Source organism: Cryptomeria japonica, chromosome 8, assembly GCF_030272615.1.
Source record: "Cryptomeria japonica chromosome 8, Sugi_1.0, whole genome shotgun sequence".
NCBI lineage: Eukaryota > Viridiplantae > Streptophyta > Pinopsida > Cupressales > Cupressaceae > Cryptomeria > Cryptomeria japonica.
The window spans coordinates 688735936-688760987 of NC_081412.1; the positions used below are offsets into that span (position 1 = coordinate 688735936).

Genomic DNA, 25052 nt, shown 5'->3' on the forward strand with positions numbered 1-25052 from the left:
CCCCTGTTGACACTTAGCAAATTCTAACCTCCACACATGTATTGGGATCATTCATACAACTGAAGTTTGTGCATTACCTGGGTATTTCAGTTAATTCTTTGTGTCATTTCGGTAGGGAGAGGAACAATCTCTTCTTCGTGTATCACCTCCCTTTATTTTAAGCATTTCTCTCTTCCCTTTCCCTCTGCAAGTTGTTAGGATAGGTTTAGGAGTTAGTTTTTAAGTGTTGAGTTGGTTCAACACCTGCACCTGGATTGAGAAGGAAGCCGGCCTTCTCCGGAGATTCAACCCCCTTGCACAAGGTCCCACACTTCGAGGTTGTTTCAATGTTTCACAAGGTTGCTGAGTTGATAGCTCAACAAGGGTGCAAGCTTTTGTGATAACAGTATGAGAATTAAATTTTTATATAATTGTTGACACCTTTCAGGTTTGTGCAAAATGTGCATCAATACTTGCTTGGTAGAGTTAGCGCTGCCTATGAGGGTGGAACCGAGTATTCTATCCTGACCTCAACCCAAGCAAAATTTTGTCCATTTGAGCATTTCCATGGTTGATTTTTAAAATCATTCATTTATTATAGATTAGTGTGTTTAGTGAAATTTATATATTTTATTTGAAAATATTAATTGAGCGTAAGAATTGATTACTTGAGTCATCCTTTGACATCCTACTTCCATGAGTAGTCATTTCTTGACCTTTCTTTCATGTACATTGGTGATAATTGCAAGGCAACAAAATCTGTATGTAAAATGCTGGTGGATTGTATGCACCAATTGTGATTGATGCAGGTATCTGTCCTTAACTATATTTGATTGTCACAGGACCTAGTTACTAACTAAAGGCCAATATAATCACAGAATCCTCTACTTTTTATTATTGAAGACATTCTCGGATTATAAATGTTTGTAATATCTATAAATCTCTACTTCTCAGAGTTCACTAGCTTCCCCAAATGTCAATGTTATGACGATTGACACTTTAAGGAGAAAAATGCTTACTGAGTTTATTTTTTAGCTACATGGATTCCATCTCTATAGAGTCCTCACTTGAAGGTCTTAAGCTGTGTAATGCACTTAATTGATAAGATGGTGTTATTGAGCCTCCAAGCTACACCTTGCCTCCAGATCACATACAAAGCGAAGCAATACAAGTTATTAAAGAAATATCTTGTATGCAAAGTGGAGGCCAATTCCTGGCTCTTCCTTCACAAATTTCCATCTCAAAGTATGGAAAGATTAAGCATGGGTATTACTATTATTTTACTCTTTGAATTTAGAATGATTTTCCAATTTTCTGTTTTTGACGAGTCTACAATCCCTTCCCAGATGAAGGATTTATACAGTTGGAATGATGTTGCACGGAGGACAGTTGTGGTATATGACCGTGCTCTGGTTTCTAGCCCTACAAATCTGCTACAGCGCCTTATGCGGTAACTGTTAATGATTTAAATTTTATGTATTTCTTAATATCAGAGCAAACATTTTGGTTTTTTGATGCTATGCTTTAAGATATTTGAATAAATGAGTTAAGTGTAGCAGGATTTTATTTAATGTGGTATTTTGTTACTCATTTTCAGGTATTATGAATGTGGTGCTTGGGCTGGGAAACTATTCTGCTTGGTAATGGTACTGGATTTCATAATTTGGCACCTCATTGAATGGTGGCAGGTGAATGATCACAATTTTATTTCTTGTGTTCTTTTTTTCTTTGTTTGTTCTCTGTTTTCAACTGTTTGGGCACTCTAGTCCCAAAACAATGCATAATGATGAACTTGTAACCATGTTTGGATGGTAAAGTGCATAATTCCTTCCTGATAAGATTTGATGATGTTCTAATTCTCTTGTATATAAGATTTGGTTAATAATTTAACAAGAAATAAGGTTTTAGTTTTACCTTCTTATTTTTAGTTCTATCCTCTAGGTTGAATGATTTTGATTACTAAAATCTAATCAGACTAAGCGTCTCAATGGAAACATTTGATAAAATTATTTCTGATGGTGCTACTTTTGAAGTAAAAAATGCAGAAAACTATACGCAAATTCTCAATTTTCAAATCTTATCATTTATGGAAGTTTCGACAGGGACTTGCACTAGTAATAATTTTTAATCTTTCAAAAGTCAGTATTCTAAGGAAAATTCAAATAGGATAGTGGTTTGACCTTAGGCCATTGCTCGATTTGTATCATCTATATTCTGATAATTTGAATAGGGATGATGGCTTTCCCTATCTTGGATGCTTATCATCCATAAGCTTAGGATTTGGTTCAACCCAGGTTTGTAACTGTTTCATGCCTACATGCACACCTATCATTGATAACCAATCTGAGAAGATCTAAATAGGTTTACTTCCTGCAGAAGGCTAAGTGTGAGTTGCTGAAAGCCTTAAACTCTAAACCCTTAGCTTTCTGTTTGGGCCTGCGTTCTATTGTCGTGTTTTTGCTTCAATTGAAAACACGTGTTTCCATTTTTACTGAAAACACATGTTTTTCCCCCTTTAACAGGCAATATATTCGTTTTTGATGATGTTGTGTTTTTGCCTTTGCCAAAAACACATGTTTTGCCATAGACAAGCCTATGTCCTATTTTTGCATTGACTTGTGGCTGGTCGTTGCCTTTTAAGTGACAACATGAAGGCCCCACACATTTTCTAATAAGTAAATAATATATGAAAATAGAATAATTCGTGGTGGCACATTTGATAAGGTATTTATATATTATTAATAAATAATAGAATAATTAATAATTATGCAGATAAAAACAATTTATGTATAAATTAATAAGGAGGACAGTAGGCAAATCAGCCTGCAGTGGCAGCAAGGGTTGTATTGTAATGGCATGGCTTGTAGTGTGTTCACAAAATCTATGCAGCTTAAATTTGACAGTCATTTACACATTAAATCAATATAATAATTAAATATAATGTTTATAATATATATATATATATATATATAGCTAATACCATTTTACATTTTTTTGCTAGGAAACCTAGATTAGGCACCTAGGAGCTTTTTTGCTAGGAAACCTAGATTAGGCACCTAGGAGCTGCAAAAAATAGCATCAAAACATGGATTATGGTAACCCAAGGTTCAATGGATCCAAAATAAAACTGACTTATCCATCATACAGATTATAAATTTATAATACATGTAATCAACTAGAGTCAGAAGATAATTGCAATCGCCAATGTGGAAATTGGCAACATCCAACACTGTACCTTGCCTTGCCCTTTTTAGATATCCAATAAGAAAAATGGGATGAAAAGCTAACATAAGTAATTACTTCAATGAAGAATCCTCACTCAATTTGAAGGATAATTGGGTCATCAGATGCAAATTCGTGTTTGAGATGTCCCTCCTTTTTTAATCCCAGTCTGGTCCTCTTCTTGTAGTTTGAGAAGTTCTAGGTCTTCTTAACACACCCAACCCCCAAGTTCCCATGATTCATAGAATCTAGAACTGACCTGTTAGCCTCTTGCACATACATAATCTTCTTGGAAATGCAGGCAATATCAAGATCCTCGCACACACTTGGATGGGAGGTGCTTCCTCAAAATTCTCCACCTCTTGCAAGGAGCTAAAACCAGACTCAGCCCTGATCTGAGGAACAATAAGGTAGTGGTGCAGTTTAGCACCATCCCACTAGGTGGGTTTGATTACAGCCGTCAGTCCCTCAATCCCAGCTTTTTTGAAATCCTTTTGGATGAATAGGGGAGCGGAGTGCCTAGAGAAAAGCGACATATGTACCAAAAATTAAACTTGTCATAATCCAGTGATTGTCTCGAGATTCTGTTCCCCAGCTTCGGCCTATTCTCTTCAGGGAATTCCTTGGAAAGATCCATTTTATCATAGAAGTGAGCGAAGGTTGTGCAGGTTTTATCAGCAATCTCATTTGTCAAATAGAAATATTTCCTCAAGGTATTTGCAATGACAATCAATTTTCTAGTCTTACTAGTATTGCATTTAACATCACTCCAAGGATCAAAAGTGGGAGATAATTGTCTGGTGCACAAAAATTTATCACCCCAAGACCATAGGCCAGCTTTCAAAATGAGTTATTTGTCTTTCAATGATTCAAACTCCAAGCTAAAATACTCCTGGGCATAAGGGTAAATAAAAATCTCATCCTCCAAGTTCATGAGAGATCCGCCCATGAAGATCTGATAATTTTAGCAGCTAAAACTTATGGAATTTACAGATAAGAGAATGTTGGGTCAGATAATCCTCATGCTCAGAAACCTCAGAATCCATTACAATTTCTAGAATTTGTGGTGAAAACTTGGGGTAACAAGCAGAGTCTGCGCCAACGATAACATCCTAAGAGTTGTTGAGTTTGAGGGATACAATTCAAGAAACTTAGCTGTCTGATCATCATTGTCGAAGTTCATGAGGAACTTTAGGTAGGAGCTGTGAGTAACATCCTTGTTCTTGTTTTAATAGATATTATCCTCTCAAACAGACGTGTTTAGGCATAGCACTACAAGCTAGAGAAACCTTCATACCCCTCCTATTCATGTTAGGCCCATCCAAAGAAAAAGGGCTGATACACACAAGTAAAAGGAAGCAAGGTATGCTGAAATGCTTCCTAAATTAATCTTTGAGTCGAAGAATGTGCAAATTTTATAATTTTTACAATTACAAAAAAAAGAAACACTAAAAACATAAGCAAAATTATACCACAACACAAGTGTACACAGGGAAACCCCTTTTGGCAATAAACCCCCACACTGCAAAACATGAACCAGTTGTATTGCAAAGGTTACAGTGCAATCTACAATCTCAAGTACATGCTCTCGTGACCATCGCCAACATACAATTTTGGAGAAATTTGGGCAACATAACAATGCCAACAAATCAACCATGTATAATCCATCTCAAGTACCCAATTTATAGGCAAATATCAAACCACAAACCAAAAGTCCCAAATCCATGCACCCAAAAGAGGCATCCACAATGGCACAAATTCCAATGCTCATGTTGGCCTTGTTCTTCCAAGCTATTTTTACAAGATGCTTTTATAGCTGTTACAACCTGTCATATGCAACTCCTCAATTTGGGCACTCATCTTTGCACGTTCAAATCCATTCAAAGGTGCCTCATGATTCAATAGAGGTTGAGGAGCATTTGGATGGCATTTGCATTGTCAAATCTAGGAAATATTGATAAACTAATTTATTGATATTTTCTACATTTAGTAATCTACATTTTTGGAGGTCTTTAGAGTGCTTTTGGCCCTTCATTGCTCTATAGAGGCATATTACCTTGGCTTGGCCTCTAGCAACTCTAATTAGATCTTCTGGAATTTTCTCCAATGCATCCAAGATCTTCGAATTCTGATGAGCAACCTAGGAGTTAGGACCCCACCAAGTGTGGGTACCAAAATAAATATTTTCGTAGTTTCTGATTAATAAATACAAATATTCAAGGTTGACACCTTTTCCCAACAACAAGAACCCTCGTTACTCTCCATGCAGTCCTTATCGCTCAACCTTCACAAATTTTGAGTTTTTATTAGGTTTTGGAGCCTTTCTATAAGGAGCAGTAATGTGATCCAAAGGAAAACAAGCCCAAGAATTCAAAAAAGGGCCGCCTTTGGGAATGCCATCAAAGCCTCAATGTCACTTCCGTCCCAGTTCTTGCCATTGAACTAAGCCTTTTGACTTGCTGTGCATTCCTATAAGGTACAAAAGCAACAACCTTCCTGAACTGATTGCCTATCGGAAGGAGACAATCTGCAGAAGTTTGGAAGGTGAAATTGGAGGTAAGAACTGTGAAATCTTTCCTCATTTAAACTGCCAGTCATTTTTATATCATTTTAAAAATAATATCTTCTAAATTATTTTCTATTTTAATTTTAGTAATTGAAATAGAACATACTGTAAAAGATACAATTTAAATACAATTTTTATATTGTTGTTCATTTTATAACAATATTTAATAATTTATATATAAATTAATAATTAATTTATAATATATAAATAAAATGTTAAACAATTTGTTTTTGATAAAATGACATCCCAATTGTGTAACTAGCAATTAATGGAAGATGGGGTATTAATACCCACTTAAACTACCAATTCTATTCCAAAAAATAATTATTTTGAGTACAATTATTAAATTGACATTGGAATACATCAAAGTCTATGAAAAGAGAATCTGATAAGTAAAATATGAGATTTATATCGATTTGGAAAATAAACAAAATGCACCATGATGGTTTGCTACTTGTGAAATGTTTCAAAAAGTATGACAAACCAGAGTCCTTGGATGCTAACTCTGGCATCCTGTTTAGATGCATCCTTATGGACAACTGAAAAGAAATTCTGATCTTCTATGTTGGAAGCTTCGGATTGTCTGCTATTACACTTACCCATTCTTGTGAAAAAAAATAACAACAAATTAGTAGCTTAAAGAGCACAGCAGTAGATATTATAATGGTGGTTTGCAAGATGGCTTTAGTATCCCATTATGAAGGTTTGTACCATTTTTTTTGTTTTCTTTATACTATCTATGTGAAAGACATATCAATCCATTTAATAGCTGGATCTCAAATTGTAGCCATGCTCTTTTTTGAGTATTTAAAGACTACCTAGTCTTAACACATAAAACGTAATTTAAGTTTAAAATAGAAGAGAATGGCAGAGTGTAAAAGGAGGTATACAAACATGCCCATTGATGTTCAAGGAAGAGGATAGGATATGATACTTTTACTTTACATTGTATATTCAAAGGAAGAAAGTAAAAACATTTTGTTCTTTTTTATATGTTTCTGAGTATGCTAATTTATTGCTTATTGAAATGTTTATGAGTGTTTTCAGCCTGCAAAAAATATTGATTTGGTCCCTGATATGGCTGTGAGAGAGAAGGATTGTACAAAAGATGCATCCAGATAACATCATGATATCATTTGAAAGGATTTCCAGACAATTTAATCCGATGAAGTTGGCCTTCAGTGCTCTTTGACACAAATGTTTTTAAGATTGCATCTGTGCGCCTGATCATGATGATTTCAGTAAGAAAAGAGCTAGACACATACGTTGTTGGACAAGATTTGCTGGCTATACACAGCTTTGTAATAAGGTTTGTAATCAATGTGATGATGAAATGGTTGTTCTCCTGACAACCTCAAGTATAAAATTATCAATTTTCTTCTTGGTGTGGTTGTCAGCTGTCATTTTCACATGGGCATTCGTTATTTTTTTGTTTCCATTGTGCAAGAACCTGTTCATGTGCCTCTCTACACTTTATTGTGTGTTCTACATTTTGAAATGATTTGCGGTTATGTTAGTGATTTATTTTTCTAAATACCTCTGGTGGATGAGTGACCTTGGACAAAGCGAATCTTTTTGTTACACAATTTGTACAATTTTTTAATATTGTACTACTTTCTTTAAGTAAATACAAAGTTAAATAGGATATGTTCATAAAAAATAGATCTCTCTTAAGGTACCAAGAGTTTTGAGCCATAGCCCCTTGTGGCATTTGCAGTACTCAAGTCTCTATATCCACAGAGCTACATTTTGAATTTGCAAATTGTAAACAGTATCCTAGTTTTTGACAATAGCCCCTTGTGCATTTGCCGTACTCAAATCTCTACAACTGCAGAGTTACATTTTGAATTTGCAGTTTGAATACAATATTCTAGTTTCATGTAGATTGTGAGATGACTAGGCAAATTGCAAGAATTGATGAATATATAAAGCATTCTTTTTAATAGAAATCATATGATTTTGTATTAAATATTGCTGTACAAATGGTTTAGCCCTACTTGATAAGAAAACAACCTTTTTAATATAAATATTCAAAATTTACTTTAAAAATTGTAATGCAATATTTTTAGATATTCTTGAAAAGATGCTTATTTTTATGAGATTTGACCTTGTTGTTTTCTCGAAGTCAGCCCAAGAGGACTTCATTAAATTTAGCATCCAATATATCACTATCGGGCAGGTTAATATTTCATTTTCTTAAAAAACAACGAAATTATAATTCTATACGAGCACAATTAACTTGAAGTAAGAATGTGAACCTAAGTAGAATTTTATATACAAGTATAATTAATTATAATGACTTTTTATGAGCAAAACTTAAACCAAGTGCTGAAGTGGAAGAAGATGGCATAAAACAAATGGAATTGGGTACTAAATACGTAATAGCTTGCTAAATACATAAATTTGGTTTATTTCATTCATATTGGACTAATTTCTTATATAGAAGTTTAAATTTCCTTATATTAAATAAGGATAATGTTTGATATTTGTCATAAATTGGAAACCCAAAAATACAAAATTATTCTTAATATTGATATTTTATAATTTAGTTCAAGAGCTTGAGAATGAATGATGAAGAGTTTGTTTTCTATGATTTCACATTGAAGCAAGAATAAAGTTATCCTATTCCACTAGAAATTCAAAATATTATATCTTATTTTTTTTAAAAGATTGTACCAAACTTCTAATTGTTGATATCAATTTCAGTTTGACATTCTTCTGATATAGTTGTCTTTGGGCCTAGCTTGTGTAATAAAAGATGAGAGTTTTTTTTCTTATTGACCACCAAATTGTTATGATAGAACAAATCCTTGCATGGTGAGATGGTCATGGTTTTAGTGATTGGGGTCAAACTAGACATGCATCTCTTGTATTGAAGATGGATGTGACTAGATGTATAGAGTTATTGATTTGAGTAAAAGGCAATAACACACCCTCATATTGGTGTCATCTCGTATTAACACAACTTTGATATCATTTCTTGAGTTGTTGCATGGTACAAAAGTTCTAAGTGTAGCTTAGACTCATTGATGATCCTTAGCACCTCCATTGACATCTCAAATGTTGTTCACTTCTAATGGTCGTCCATTTTGAGTCGACACATATCAAAGGCTTTTGCATAGGGAAAATAACTTTTCACTAAACCTTTACACCAAATTGCACCATCTAGTAACTTTGCCAAGGTCTTAGACTTCAAGCCAAATTGCTAAGGTCCACTTATAACAAATGCCACCACAAAGTGTTGATAGTTTTGTTGCCTTTGTCCTCGAAAGTGTAGAGGGGGTCAATTAATAATGCCTCTAGGAGGTGTGAGGCAATGACATGTAAATCGAATTAGATTGTTGCATTATTTGATGAATAATCTAAACACTGTCTCACATGAAGATTAATACCATGTATTAAAATGTTGCAACCCACATTTGACTCCTTTGGATCCTCTAAAGTTGGTGTAGAACATCATTACACTCTTTGTAACTTAAAGTCACATAAGAATGATGACTAAAAAATCTCAAAGCTTCTATTCCATCTCAAACCATGTTATACTATTCCAAAGTTAGAGCCAATCCATCATACATGTCTTCAACATCTTCTTGGGAGATAGGAAGACTTAACATTAATCATTTTGTAACATTCTTTCTTACAACTAGACCGACACATTGTATGCAACCTTTTAAGGCCATGTAGCAATGCATTCACATCTTTATGCTAGAGACAAATTAGCTAGGACTTGTTCCCCTTATTTTTTCATCATAGGAACTCCCATTCCTTGTTATTTGGTACTTTGTAAACAAATGTATTATCTTTATTCATTTAAAGTGCATTCATTTATTGTCTTCGTGAATTGGTAATGGTTTGTGCATCATATTTCATTGCGTCTTCATTATAATTATTTACTAGTGACTTTATTGGGTTGTCCTTCATGCGGCCACCCAAGGTCCCCAAGGATATGAATTAATTGCATCTTCCATTTGTGCACCCAAGCAGTTCAATCACTTTAAACCTTCAACTTGGGCACATAAAATACTACATCAATGCTTCTAAATGGTTTTCTTTTTGCACCAACATTTGATCCAAAATCACAAAATTTATTTTTTGCAAGAGGCATCTAAAACAATGCAAACAAGCTTCATTATAATTTAAATTTGTTGTAGACTTATAGTCAACAAAAAAGTTACAAACATGTTCGGTGAAGGGTAATGCCTTGATACATTACATATTCATCATACATACATGTAAATATTAATACACTTGTTTTTAGTTAGAACAAGTAAACATGAGTTTGATGGACCAAGTTTGAACTAATATAGTGTTATAAATTAATCTCTCAATTGTCTCTCATTTTACCTATGTAACGCCCCACTATGAGGCCCATAGGACTAAACAAATAAAACAATAAAAATGTGATTTTTTTTTTTTTTTTTTGTAATAAACCATACATATGAAAGGAGTAACATGATGTTACAAGTTAAAGATAAGAAGAACAAATAATATCTAGAAATAGTCCTCAAGGCCCCACAACAATGTTACTCAAGAATAACATTGACCATACAAACAAGCACAAATTAAACATCTATAAAAATGATAACACTGTCCTTTACGAAGGATCATGATACATAATACATTGCCATGAGAATATACATGTGATCATCGGTTACCTTATAGGGTATCCATAAGGATATAATCTCCATGAGTACAAACAATGGAGTGAATACATAAATCTGGTACAAAATGAAGATCTTCAATCTCCTCACGAGCCATCACGACTAGGATGCAAGATGAATCAAAACCCAATGGGTGTGAAAAACACTCCACCCAACCATGTGGTACCATCAAGTCCACCCCCCGTGCTAGGAGGTATCAACCAGACCCAAGAGACGAAAGGAAGTACAAGAGGATACAAATGACTCACACGAGGTTTACAAAGCCACAACATAAGAGACCCACAAGGCTATAATCGCAGGAACTCAAAAGTAAATCAACCAACTTCTAGAGGCCCAAGAAATCCACAGAAGGACAAATCCATGAGAAACCAGTAGGTATGCAATAGGGAAGAGTGTCATCACTAGGTTGTCATGAATTACCTTGGTGAGTCTTCACTATGTCCCGACCCCTTCTTGGGTTACCATGGTGACCTCTACTGACCCTTGACCCCATACAAACTCTACTGGACCACACCAACCATTCGAAGGAACAAAATTGGTGGACGCCATTCCATGCCTTCTCAACTTACCTTGAACCTATACAAGCGTTCGGGAGTAAGAGAAGGATTTTTGCAATTGAAACTTAAACAACAAAACCCTTTTTAGCCAAACACAGTAAAGAACCAAGTAAGGGACGACATATAGAGTGATTGATTCAGAACATAGCACCGAACGTCATGAAGACGCCAAAGATGGGTTAGGAAGCTTAGTTTTACATTTGATTTAAAGGAAAATAGTACCGATCCAAACGAATCAACAAACAAGGGAAGATATCGATTTGCAAGGAGTCGCCTTGATGGGTACCGTAAGTCAAATTTCAAGGATGGTACTCAAGGAGATGTGTAAATTATGTGATCAGACACTATAGTATAATTCAAGGGTGATGCCGAGTTAAGATCAGAATACACAAGAGCAGAAATGAGAACAATACATTCACGATTGGAACATTTATTAAATAATGCCTTTTCAATCATACAGGCAAGAATTAAAAAGAAAGACATACAGGAAGAACAAAAGGAGAACTCAAAAGATCAAACTTGGTTAAAGCTATGATCCTTCAACTACAGAAAGTAAATAAAATCAAAGAGGTAACATCTCCAACTTGGATATTTTGTCTGTGATTCTCGCCCAGGCATTTTCAAACAACCCTCATGCCCCTGTTGTTGCGAGTTGTGCAACTATTAGGGATGTTGTTGTTGTGGGTAGCGGTGGGGGTTGTGTTGCACCCTTTACCGTTGCCTCCCCTCTCCTTTCTGTTGAGCATTTTGTGCGAGATGCTCCCCTGGTGGTGGGTTGTGTTGGTTCCCCACGGCTGGTGTCCCTGATCCGGTTTTGGATTTGGACGCCCTTGCTGCTGCTGCTAATGCTCAGGTTAATAGGGGCTCTCCTCATACTGGTGGTGCTCCTGATGACCCTCCTGCGGCTGCTAATGCTTTGCCTAGACCTTCTTTTGCTAGGAACCGTAGCTTTGCTTGTGTGGCCAGATCTGCTGCCTATCCTTCCAAGGGGGTTCGTCCTCTTCCTTGTGCCAAGACTTCCCCTGTTGTGGTATGTGGCCAGGAGGTTGTGGAGAATATTGATTTCTACCAACACAGTGCTTTGGTATGCATATTTGCTGGGTTTTGGCCTTCCCTTCCAGACCTTCATCATTGGGTGAGTGATTCTTGGAAGCCTTTAGTTGCTTATGGCATTGAGCTTTACCCGTGCGCTAAAGGTTTTTTCATTGCTTCTTTTACCTCTACTCTTGACCATGATTTAGTTCTGGGAAAGTTGTGGTCTTGGGAGGATCACTCTCTCTCCATTAAGCCCTGGTATTCTTCCTTCAACCCCCTTACTGAATCTCTATCTTTTCGTCCGGTTTGGGTCTGCCTCCCTAATCTCCCCCTCCATTTCTGGGAGCCTTCTTGCTTTGAGGCTATCGGTAACTCCATTGGCAATTTTTTGAAGGTTGACGATGCCATGACCTCCATGGGCCACTCTACCTTTTCTCGCCTATTAATTGATGTTGATATATCTTTGGCCCTACCTAGGGATGTGGTTCTTATGGTTGGAGATAAGCCATGGGCTCAACCGCTAGATTATGAGGGCCTCCCCTTTCGCTGTCGAAGGTGCTTCTCAATGGGCCACTTAGCTTCAAATTGCTCTCTTTCTCACCGCAGAGGCACTGCTACTTGGTGGAAGGATGCTATTGAAGATCACTTGACAATTAATGCTTCTGACTTTGTCTCAGTTGAATCCTCTCAAGATGAGGTGCCCCTTACTGCTAATGATGCCTTTGCTGAGGTTACTACTGTTGTAGACTCTTCCGTCCCCTTCGCTTCATCATCCGTTGCTCTTGATCCCCAACTTCTCTCTTCTCCTGACAATCCTATTCTTCTTCAGCATCAGTCTATTGTGTTTCTACAGCAACAGTCTGCTGGTGTTCTGCTGCAGCAGTCTGGCAGTGTCTTTGCAGGGTCTCCCCCGCTTGATTTGTCTTTGAATATTCCTAATGATAGTGTTGCCTAGATAGTTGTTTGTCGCAGGCGAAAAGGAAAATCTACCCCCCTTCCCCAGCCCCCCCTTCGTCAAGTTGTGGATTCTCCCCACTTTTGAGTTGGGTTGGTTTGTTGATGGTTTGACAGGTGGGTTTGTTTGGCCTGTCTAACTTTGTTTGTTTAGGGTTTACACCCTTGCTTGGTCTGTTTATTTCAGTTAGCCTGATAGCTTTGTAAAGGGTCAACGCCCTTATTATCGCTGCTTTATTTATCAAAAACATCTCCAACCTGGAGACCATGACTAGTGGAGACTTCCTGGCACTGCAAAGACTCCCCAAATTCCTCGGAAGCCCAAAGGTGCAACCCAGAACTTCGATTCAACAACAGGTTCAAATTCCCCCTCCCCAAATAAATTTTTCCCCAAGAACATTCAAAAACCCCCAAATTCTAGAAATTTCCCAACAACCATTTCCTTCATGGGAATCCCCCCTTCTTTTCGAAAAAAGCAGCAAGATATAACTTCCCATCAATCTCGCATGCAACATATTTTCCCACTAACTCAACAATTAATTACAAATTCATAACTCCCCCAAACACATTCAAATAATTTAATTTTAAAAACAAATGGTTATAAATTGGGTTTTAATATATTTCAAGAGCACAATGAAATACCAAATTAAAAGTCTTATTTCCCAATTTAATTAATCATTTACAAGGAAAAAAATTAATTTAATCATTTTACCAATAACATTAGTTTAATTTAATCTAGCACAATTTGAATTTTATTAATTAATTAATCAATAATATTCAAATATCATTAATATATAATATTAATCTCTTTCACAAAAATAATAGATAATTATTATACTATATGCAGAAGCAATAAATTGCGACAAACCAAAACACGAAAGACCAACAGAGCTAACGACTGGCATGACCAGACAACCAAGATACAAGGATACCTGACTAGGGACTCGTTCTCATAGGAACAATGATACGACAAGGGTTTGACTGATAACTCCCATTTTCCACATTACCATTGGGTCATAGAGCACGCTTAGGCCTAAAGATTTAGGTGGAGTCAATGCTCGGTACATGCAACTACATAAAAAAACTATCGAACATGTACATATAAACCATATAATATCATACTGTGAAAAGGGAATGGAAGCGACGTAGCTTGCCTGTATAGAGGAGTGTGATGTTTTTCCCTTTCACCCAAGCACATCATGGATAAAGCATAGTGTATATCAGAACAAGTAAACATTGATAAATATAATGGCTAAATCCTAACATCACATAAATAATCCACCTCAATAATCATCTGACTATCAGAGCATAAATAAAATCATATAATCACATCAGAGACAACAACATGAAAATCGTCATTAAGCCAACAATCCATATAGCATAGAGTATGAATATCACATATGAGTCTAAAAGACATAGAAAGGCATCATATCCGAATCAAAATTGACCAACACCAAAAAAGGTCGAAACCACACTGAAAACTCAAAACCACAAGGTCTGACAAGCCAAAAGAGAGAGGGCACTACATCCTCTTCCCCTAGTATCAGGCTTACTCCTGGAAGCTTGCAAAGAGAAATGGATAGAGTTCACGCATATGAGAAGCCTCCTGCCAAGTAGCAAAAGACTCATCATTAGGATCCCACTAGACCCTGACCTGCTCAATGTATCTACCTCTGCGAACTTGATGTCTGTGCTCTAGAATGCCCACGAGATCGAGAGCTAGTTGCTCGTCCTCGACCTATAGAGAAGTCCAATCAAGAATGTGAGAAATATCAGGATGATACCGACAAAGAACTGAAACATGGAAAACATCATGAATGCATGAGAGACTAGGTGGCAGAGCAAGTCAATAGGCAACTGGACCAATCCTCTCTAAAACCTCAAATGGGCCAACAAAATGTGATGCAAGCTTAGAGCCCTTTCCGTAATGGATTGGACTCTTCCACTTACACACACACACAGAAACACTCGATCACCGACAAAGAACTGATGATCCACCCTATGTGTGTCGGCGTACTTCTTTTGTCGATCCTGCATCGCCACTAAATGTTCTTTGATCCTCTACACCTGTTGCTCCATATCTCAAAGCATATTCGGACCCAAATGCACCCCGTCCTCTAATCAGTCCCAACTTAAGGGAGTCCGACAAGGACAACCATATAGTGCATGAAAAGGACCCATATCGATGGAATTGTGGTACCCATTGTTATAAGAAAATTCCACCAGGTATAGGTATTCCTCCCAATGAGTCTGCTGGTCCATGACATACAACTAAAGCATGTCCTCCAACACCTTGTTGAACCTCTCATTCTGCCCATCAGTCTCAGGATGATAGGCTGAATTGAAGTTCAATCGAGTCCGTAATGCCTACTGAAGATACTTCCAAAGGGCTGAAGTAAACATGGGATCTCTATTAGAAATGATCTTTCATGGAATGCCATGAAGTCTAACAATATTCTCCATGAAAATTCTAGCCACCATTGTTGCATTATAAGAAGATGAGATAGGTGAGAAATGTGCAAATTTGGTCAACCTGTCCACAATGACCATAATAGCATCATGACGACGTGGGGACTTGGGTAATCTCACAATGAAATTCATAGAAACAATGTCCCACTTCCACATTGGAACAAGGTGCTACTACAAAAGACCTGTTGAATGTCGATGCTCCGCCTTCACTCTTTAGCACTCTAAGCACCAAGCTACAAAGTCAACTATATTCCTCTTCATACCCGGCCAAAAATACAACTGCCAAAGATCCACATGCATCTTCTTGACACCGCGATGAGAAGAATATGGTGCTCGATGTGACTCAGATAGAATTAAAGTACGAATATCCTCGAAAGAAGGAACACAAATATGTCTCATATGCCGCAAAAGGCCATCGGAATCGAGGGAATAACCTGTGAATCTACCTTCCAAAGCTCTACCAAACTCCACCTTGGAATGAACATCCTAATATCAGGTGTCTACAGGGAGTGCTGCCACAGTCTGACCTTTCAAATCCACCTCAAGTGATACTGCTGAAATCTCATGCCGACGATGACTAAGGGCATTTGCAACTACATTCTCCTTTCCCTGAATATATTTGACCTTGAAATCATACTCGCACAAGAACTCCATCCATCTTCTCTGTCTAGCATTTAGGTTCGACTGCATGAATATGTACTGCAAACTGTGATGATCTGTGTGCAGCTCAAACCGATGCCCCAAGAAAAAGTGTCTCTAACAAACCAAATCATGCACAACGACTGCTAGCTCAAGGTCATGCGTAGGATAGTTAAGCTCATGGTTCTTGAGTTTACGCGATTCATATGCAATCACTCTCCCATCCTACATCAATACCGCTCCTAACCCTTCCAAGGATGCATTTGAGCAAACCATGAAATCACTCGAAGGATCGGGAATTTCCAAGATAGATGCATCGGTCAATTTTTCCTTGAGAACCTGAAAGGCTTCCTAACACTTCTCTGACCACACAAACTTCTTCCCCTTTCTCTGCAAGGAAGTGATGGGGTGAGAAATCCTAGAAAACCCCTGAACAAATCTTTGATAGTAACCTGCCAAACCAATGAAATTGTGAAACTCGGAGACGTTCATAGGTGCGGGCCACTCGAGAATAGCTTGGATCTTTGAAGGGTCCACTACAATACCATCTCCTAAAAGGACATTCCCAAGGTACTTGATCTCTATCTGAAAGAATTCACACTTTGCCACATTTTCATACAACTGGTTCTCCTTCAAACATTGCAACACTTGCCTTAGATGTTCCTCATGCTCCTCCATGGTCCTAGAATAAATCAATATGTCATCAAGGAACACGAGGATGAATTTATCTAGATAATTCCTGAACATGTCGTTTATAAGGCTCGTGAAAATAGATGGTGCATTGGTCAACCTGAATGGCACAACAGTAAACTCATAATGTCCATAGCGAGTGTAGAAAGTTGTCTTATAAATATCTGCCTCCATAATCCTCAACCGGTAGTAACCTGACTTAAGGTCAATCTTATAAAATACCTTCGCACCCTTGATCTGGTCAAATAAATCATCAATCCTCAGCAACGGATATCGATTCTTCACTATTAATTTATTCAACTACCGATAATCAATACACAAATGGAGAGACCCATCCTTCTTCTTCGCAAATATGATAGGTGATCCCCAAGGAGAGACACTAGGATGGATAAACCCTTTCACCAATAGATCTTCCAAATGCAAACAAAGTTCTTCAAGCTCCTATGTTGTCATCCGATATGGGGTACATGAAATTGGTTCATCTCAGTGTACCAAATCAATGTCCCTCTTAGGAGGCAATTCTCAAAATCTCACTCGGAAAGACATCCGCAAAATCCTTTAATAAGGGATGATCATCGAGGGTTACTTCTCGATTCTTATCCATCTCCAAGTCGTTCACTAACACAACAAAATGTTGACATCCCCGACGCATGTATCGCTTTAGTTGCATAGCTGAAAACAGGCCCAGAGAAACAGGTCTCTGGATTCCAACCACCTCCAGCAAACTACCCGAACTGTCCAAACACTTCACTGTCTTATTTCAACAATCTATGACTGCCTGATTGGCTAACAACCAATCCATGCCCAAGACAATGTCATAAGAACCCAAAGTCATGATACGCAGATCTGCAGAGGTATGAAGTTTACCAATCTGCAATTCACATCCATGGACCAAGGATTCAACTGCAACCTTAACCCTAGAAGCTAACTCAACTTACCACCTAACACCCTGCTCTATTTCCGCCAGTCCACATCACTTAACTAGAGAGGGTATAATAAAAGAATCAGATGCACCATAATCAAATAAGACAGGTACAGTATTACCATGCAACGCACCTGATGTCTCCACTACAGTACTTTGATGTTTTGCTTGGCGGTTGTAAACCAATGCATGAATCTTGTGGCTCTCACCGACATCTCCAACTGTAGGCTCTAAAGCAGCTGGCCTATAACTGGATCCCTGTGTACCCTTTTGAGGGCGATATCTAGCAATGTGACCCTACTGACTACAAAAGAAACATCCTGTACTCCGAACAAAACCACCACTCCCAGAAGGTGCACTCGACTGCTGATGACCACCTCTATGGCTGTTGTCTATGTACTGTGAGAAGGCTGGTCATTGCGTTCATGCTTGTTTCTCTTCCAATTTCTATTCTTCCCTTACTGAGCACCCTCACTTTGCTGATAAAAATAGTTCTTACGCTATGACTGATGTTGTTGCTAACCATGGAAAGATCCCGCTCCTTGAGGTTGTGCTACTCTAGAACCCTAACCGCCAGCGGGTGTACTACCAGTTTGCACTCCAGTGTGACACCCATGTGCCCTAGCAAGTTTCTCCTCAACCAAACGAGCTTTCTCAACTGCAACCTCCATGGTCTTAGGTTCGAAAACCCGCACGTCTCCATTGATCCGATCATTAAGCCCCAAAATAAAATGTTGCACTAACATGGTCTCATCATCTCCAATACTTGCATATCTCTTCAGCTCATAGAAATGACACTCATACTCCTCTACTGACATGGCTAACTAATGCAAATAATGGAACTCATATGCTCTGCGTTGCCTCCAATGATCCGACAAGAACCATGTCCAAAATCGTTCCACAAATAATTCCCAAGAGATGGTGTTGATACCTAGGTGAAGCTTCATCTCTTTTAACTGCCACCAGGTTGATGTGAAACCCCTTAGATTCATAATTACACACCTTGTCTTAGTATTGTTACTGAAGGGATGCATTGTGAAACATCGATCTAGCTCTATCAGCCAATTCTCTGCCTCAAGACCAGTTTTAGCACCATTGAATTTAGTAGGTTGAGTTCTCATCAAATCCCGCATGTCATTCTGTCAGGTCATTAATAGGCCTCATAGGGGACCTCTCACGAGACTCATTCCCCTAGAGAGGACCCAAACGGTCAAGGAGTTTCTCAAGCAAAATTTGCAACTGATTTCCTACCAAAGTTGATTTCTCTCGATGTTGATTCTTAGAGTCCTCATGGGAACTTTGTGAGGGGGTACAATCAGATGCTACCCCTCTACCATGTCCCCTACCTCGGCCTCTTCCATGACCTCTATCTCTTGCTCTCGACATCCTTTTGGACAACACAACAACATGTATGAGACAAGCTTACGACAAGATTAAGTACACACATAAAACATATGACAACAAATGAACCCAAAAACACCTAGAGAACTCAGTGTTTGAACATGGGCTCTGATACCAAGTGCAACGCCCCGCTATGAGGCCCAAAGGACTTAAACAAATAAAACAATGAAAATGTGAATTTCTTTTTTATTTGTAATAAACCATACATATGAAAGGAGTAACATGATGTTACAAGAAATATAAGAAGAACAAATAATATCTAGCAATAGTCCTTAAGACCCCACAACGATGTTACTCAAGAATAATATTGACCATACAAACAAGCACAAATGAAACTTCTATAAAAATGATAACACTGTCCTTTACGAAGGATCATGATACATATTACATTTTCATGAGAATATACATGTGATCATCGGTTACATTATAGGGTATCCATGAGGATATAATCTCCATGAGTACAAACAATGGAGTGAATACATAAATCTAGTACAAAATGAAGATATTCAATCTCCTCACAAACCATCATGATCAAGATGCAAGATGAAGAAAAACCCAATGGGTGCGAAAAACACTCCACCCAACCATGTGATATGATTAGGTCCACCCCCCGTGCTAGGAGGTATCAACCAAACCCAAGAAATGGAAGGAAGTACAAGAGGATACAAATGACTCACACGAGGTTCACAAAGCCACAACACAAGAGACCCATAAGGCTATAATAACATGAATTCAAAAGTAAATCAACCAACTTCCAGAGGCTCAAGCAATCCACAAAAGGGCAAATCCGTGAGAAACCAATAGGTATGCAATAAGGAAGAGTGTCATCACTAGGTTGTCATGAGTTACCCTGGTGAGTCTTCACTAGGTCACGACCCCCTTCTTGGGTTACCCTGGCGACCTCTACCGACCCCTGGCCCCCATACAAACTCTAGTGGACCACAGCAACCTTTTGAAGGGACAAGATTGGTGGACGTCATTCTAGGCCTTCTCAACTTACCCAGAACCTATACAAATATTCGAGAGTAAGAGAGGCAACCATTTAATCTTTATTAATGTGAACTAGCTACCCACCCTGGCTAATTATTTTATATTTTCACTTGATTACAAAAATCTCATTGAGTTACCCTAGCGACCACTTTGGGTCCTGACCCCCAATGGAAGCTAGTCCCCCATGATTTGCACCTAGGAATCCAAACTTCAACACAAGGTCTACGATATCCAAAAACACCAAGAGTCTAGACCCCTCTACCATAGCAAGGTTGACTAACTTGCTAGAACAAGTTACAAACATAGAGGTTTTATGCAACAAGGAAAGATTTACAAGCATAGAAGTCAAGCAGGGCACGAATCACAATGCATAAAAGGCGAATAGCAACCATACACAATTAGGAACTTTAACATTATTCTAGCCTCTAGAAACTAAATGCATTTAATAACATAACCGGGTATCCCACAATAATAGACAAGAATCAAAGCAATTATAGGGTCTCAAAGTGCCAAACATAAAAGAAACCAATCTTAATATGACACCAACAGTCCAAAATAACTTCTATACAACCATTACTTCAAAATAATATTAATTTCCAGTAACCCAAGTTAAAATCTTTATAGCTCAATTTCTTCCTATTGTTATGCTCAACAAAAACTAACATTCCATTATTCAATCATTTAAGATAATGTAATACATTATCACCATTTTGCTATCATGATTATGATCAACAATGAATTATAAGAAAGAAACCAGAATTCTAATGCCTCACATTTGAAATACCCAAAATTTGAACTTTGAATTGGTCCTAATGTTGTATGAAGGCTCAATTATGTGTCTCTGCAAAATGAGTGAGCATGCGATCCAAGGTTGTCATTCTTAATCCACATTGTGGTCAATCATAAATATTTCGGTCGAAATGTGAAAAAATGGTGCCATATGACCAATTTTTGTCTGAACTCAGTTCACAGTTTGCTATATTTTAAATTTTCAAATTTTGATGTCCCTTGCTCTAAAACAATTAAAATCTCTCACCCTAGGTTTCATCATGAGGACTGAATGATAGTATATGATCATTTTCATACCTTGAAGGTGTGTTTCGAATTTTGGAGCCTAACTCCTTACCAATTGAAAGTTGTGGCCATTTTTCCTAAATCAAGGCATTTAAGTCTAATGGGAAATATTTGAATTATTCTTTTGAAAATAATTCAAATATTTTAAATTGTTTTCAATATATTTCTCATTTTTCTCTTTTTGAAGGGAAAGAGCAATCAAAAGTCTTTATGTAGGTTCTGATGGAGTAGTTGCAAGTGATCCTTTGCTCAATGCCCTTTGTTGCTCAAAAATTTCATATTTCTAACCTCAAAGGTTAAAAATGCTCAAAAAGAGAGCAATCCTAACCTATTGCTTTGAAAAGTCAAAATCCTAACCTTGGGAGGTTATAAATGCTAAAAAATTGAGTAATCATAACCTAATATGCTAAGTTGCTCAAAAATCCTAACTTTATAACCTCTATTAGAACATTGAAAGAAGTTAGTTATGTTCATCCATTGACCAAAAGTAACATAGAGCTTTATTAGATGGGTTGCCATTGTGCTGGTAAACAAGCTTGTCAAATGGAGAATGAAATACAAAGTATGTGCATTGTTTGATAACATGCATTAAAATACGAGTTACAATGAATGTGGATTATTGACAGATCTGCAAAAGGAGATGTAATTTCCTGGAACGCAATGGATGCAAGATTCGCAGAGTGAACGTGCTGAGAAGACTAACCTTCATCATAATCTTCCAGCCAGTACCGAAACAACAACTTTGAAATAGTTTGTGGACGCCCATCAAAACATTAAGGATGGAGGATTTTTGTAAGATTGAAAACAATACGATAGATACATATGCAAAATATGTAAGCATAGACACAGTGTGAGTTTGTTAAAAAGGCTTTAGAAACATTTTTGTAAGAACGAATACAATTCCACAACTTTTGCAAGTGTCCTCCCAGCCAGTGGTGAAAGCATGCAAACTATCGACAGCGTGCCTCAAAGAAATGCAGATCTATGAAATGAAATAATTGTAGGATATGTATAAAATGAATCAACACAATGAATATGACAGGGGACTCCATTAAAACATTAGATGATCGTATAATTGGAGTGTCGTGATAGATATGCTTACACAATGCAAAAATATAACGCACATGAAGTACGATGATAGCAAAAATACACAAAATGGATTTGTTGAAAAGGCAGTAGAAACTTTCAGGCAAATTGCAATCAACAAAATATATTAAAGTTGCAAATACCGTGGTAGGCATGGATTTGAAATTTGGAACCACAGGCACAATATGAAGCATAGACAAGCTTGTGAATTCTTTGGCATTGCCTCAAAGAAATGTGGTCTCATAATTGTCATGGCATAACTGCAAAGAGTGAAGTTATTGAAAAATACCTAGAAACTATACTTCACGATCCCAATCATCATTTGCCTGCACCAAGATGGTAATTTGGGACAGTTCATGGACATCCATACAAGCATAGGAAGATGGATTTTTGACAGATGTTATATTCTAAATTGCTCCTGTAAAATTAGATGTAGAATGTGGACGCTAACTGTTTGAACAATACCTTGAAGAGATGTAATCTCACGGAGCGCAATGATTGCAGAAATGCAATAAAATGATTTTATTGAAGAAGTTTCAAAAATTTCCAAATAAATGCGACAGGAAGGCATAAAGCCATGCCCCACAACTTTGCCAGTTTTCTCTTGGCCTGAATGGGGGTATAGAAACGGTGATCATATGTTAAAGCATAAAAAAAAATGATTTGTTGAAGGGGTTGTAGAAGTTCTAAAAACGTGTGCACAATTCATTCTACCAAGAAGCTCTCAAAATCTTTTAATTAGAAAGGCATTTCCATGCACATGCCAATTATATAAATTTGATTGTTCATTTATCTAAATTGACAATCCAACAAAGAACAGTTTAGAAGGAAGAATTGAGAATTGTTGTCATTTGATAGGAAAGCGGATTGATGGACAAAGCGCATGAGTTGTTTAACAGAATGCCACAAAGTGATGTCATCTCATGCAATGTAATGACTACAGTCTTTCCACAAAATAGATTTGTTAAATCATTTTTAGAAACTTTGATTCAAATGCAACTGACTCATGTAAACCACACCCCCTACCTGCTATTGAGGGAGCTTTTGAATGCAAGTTATGGGAATCAATCAAAACATAGTGCAGGGAGAAATTTTGTCAGATATTATGCTAGTGTTGGTAAACAGATTTGCTCCTTTTTGAAACCTAAACAATTATCTTCCTTAAGCAAAAATATAACTCTGTTTCGTCCTTTATAAAAGGAGACAAACTACCAACAGTTGGATAAATTAATAAAATTCAACCTCTGCATTAGAGGGCAGCTCCTCGTATGATTTGCAATGAATTTACTACACAAATGATATGCTAATACTTTTCACCAAAAAGCATGGAAAGGCTTCAACATTCATTCATCAACACAAATAAATGCGTTCAAAACTGTAAACATAGAAATGAAAGAATTTTAAAGAGAGTTCACAGACTCTAATTTACAAACATGTTCACAATATTAATTCAAAGCATAACAAAGGCTCAACAATACCGAAAGCTGATCGATACTCTCTCGTGCCTCACAGGGCAAGGGGGATCAAGTAAATCAATACGTATGAGTCTTATAACATCTAATGATAATCATGAATTAAGGAAAGTACATAAATGAATGACCACATAATTATATCGTATCCATAACAACTTCTCAAGAAAGATTATTAATCTTCAAACACACAGATTTAAAGATTGCATGACATAGTATTTCATTGATAATCAACCATTGTATTTCCAAACAATTCATATGAGAACCAAAATATTAACTGCTGCTCCTAAAAATCACAGTTTTCGGAACCCTTACAAAGACAAGCTTTTTCAGCTTAACTAGCCTCCAGGCTCATAGTTTTTACATAATAAAATTACATTTACTTTTGATCAAAGTGAAAGAAACCGTTTAAAACAACAGGAAAGAAAACTAAATCAACAGCCATTGGGAGGCTGACACTTCATCTTCGGATCAACTATGCTTCCACTGTGGCAGAGGAGGTTACGGATTTGTCCTCCTTTGCCGCAGAACCACACCATTCTAGGTGCGCCACCGAGAAGTTCAGGATGACCTAAAAATAAGGAAGATCGATGTGTTGGATTCTTTGCTTCCACACCTCTTTGTCCATGTTTACCTATGCTACTTTTGCCTTGTGAACCTCCAAATGGTCAGAACAGACTATGAGCATTGATTCAATTCTTGCCACCTTAGAGAAGTCATCTATGGTCAAAGATTTCGTCATCTGAATGAATTGAATCCTCTCCTGAAAGACCTTGGTCATATCCACAACTTCCTCAATTGTCTTGGCGCCATTCTTTATGAGTTGGATGTTAATGCATTTGAGATCCTTCTGCATCGTATCGATCAAGTCTGTCAATCCTCTGAGCAATTTGGTGGATTCTTCATGACCTTTCTTGATGATCGAGTTGCGCCACTCCACATTCTTCCTTGACACATACAATACATTGTCATCCAAGTTCTCTATCGGTTTCTCAACCAAGAATTTCATCACCCCATATTTTTGTATATCATTCATTTGTGCAAGGATTGCTACCCATTTGATCCTTTCCTTCTCCCAAGCCATTGTTTCCAGTCCTATCTCCTTGCTCACAGTTTCTGCGTCTTTATAAACTTTCACCAGATTAACGATATAATCTGATCCCTGTTGTATTATTAGGTCCAACCATTTATTGAACATTTCTGTAACTACTCTGTTCCTTTGAACTTGGTCTAGCATTTTTTAGTTGGCCAGAGATTTAGGGTCGAATGCTACCAGTATCTGTGACAATGGTTGAGGGTTTGGATTGTGGATGGCATTGATATACTCAACCATCTGAG

The 25052-nt window shown here is 37.3% G+C and overlaps 1 protein-coding gene across 2 annotated transcripts in view; it reads left to right on the forward strand.

Annotated features, from left to right (window-relative positions):
- Nucleotides 1-7289, forward strand: part of LOC131064749 (phosphatidylinositol N-acetylglucosaminyltransferase subunit A) — a 117855-nt gene extending 110566 nt beyond the window's left edge. For both annotated transcript variants that reach the window (XM_057999021.2, XM_057999022.2), the window contains exons 6-8: nt 1326-1429; nt 1577-1667; nt 6815-7289. In XM_057999021.2, the coding sequence (XP_057855004.2) occupies nt 1326-1429; nt 1577-1667; nt 6815-6889 (270 nt within the window). In that variant the 3' untranslated portion in view covers nt 6890-7289. The remainder of the gene's footprint in view (nt 1-1325; nt 1430-1576; nt 1668-6814) is intronic.
- The last annotated feature ends 17763 nt before the right edge of the window (nt 7290-25052 follow it).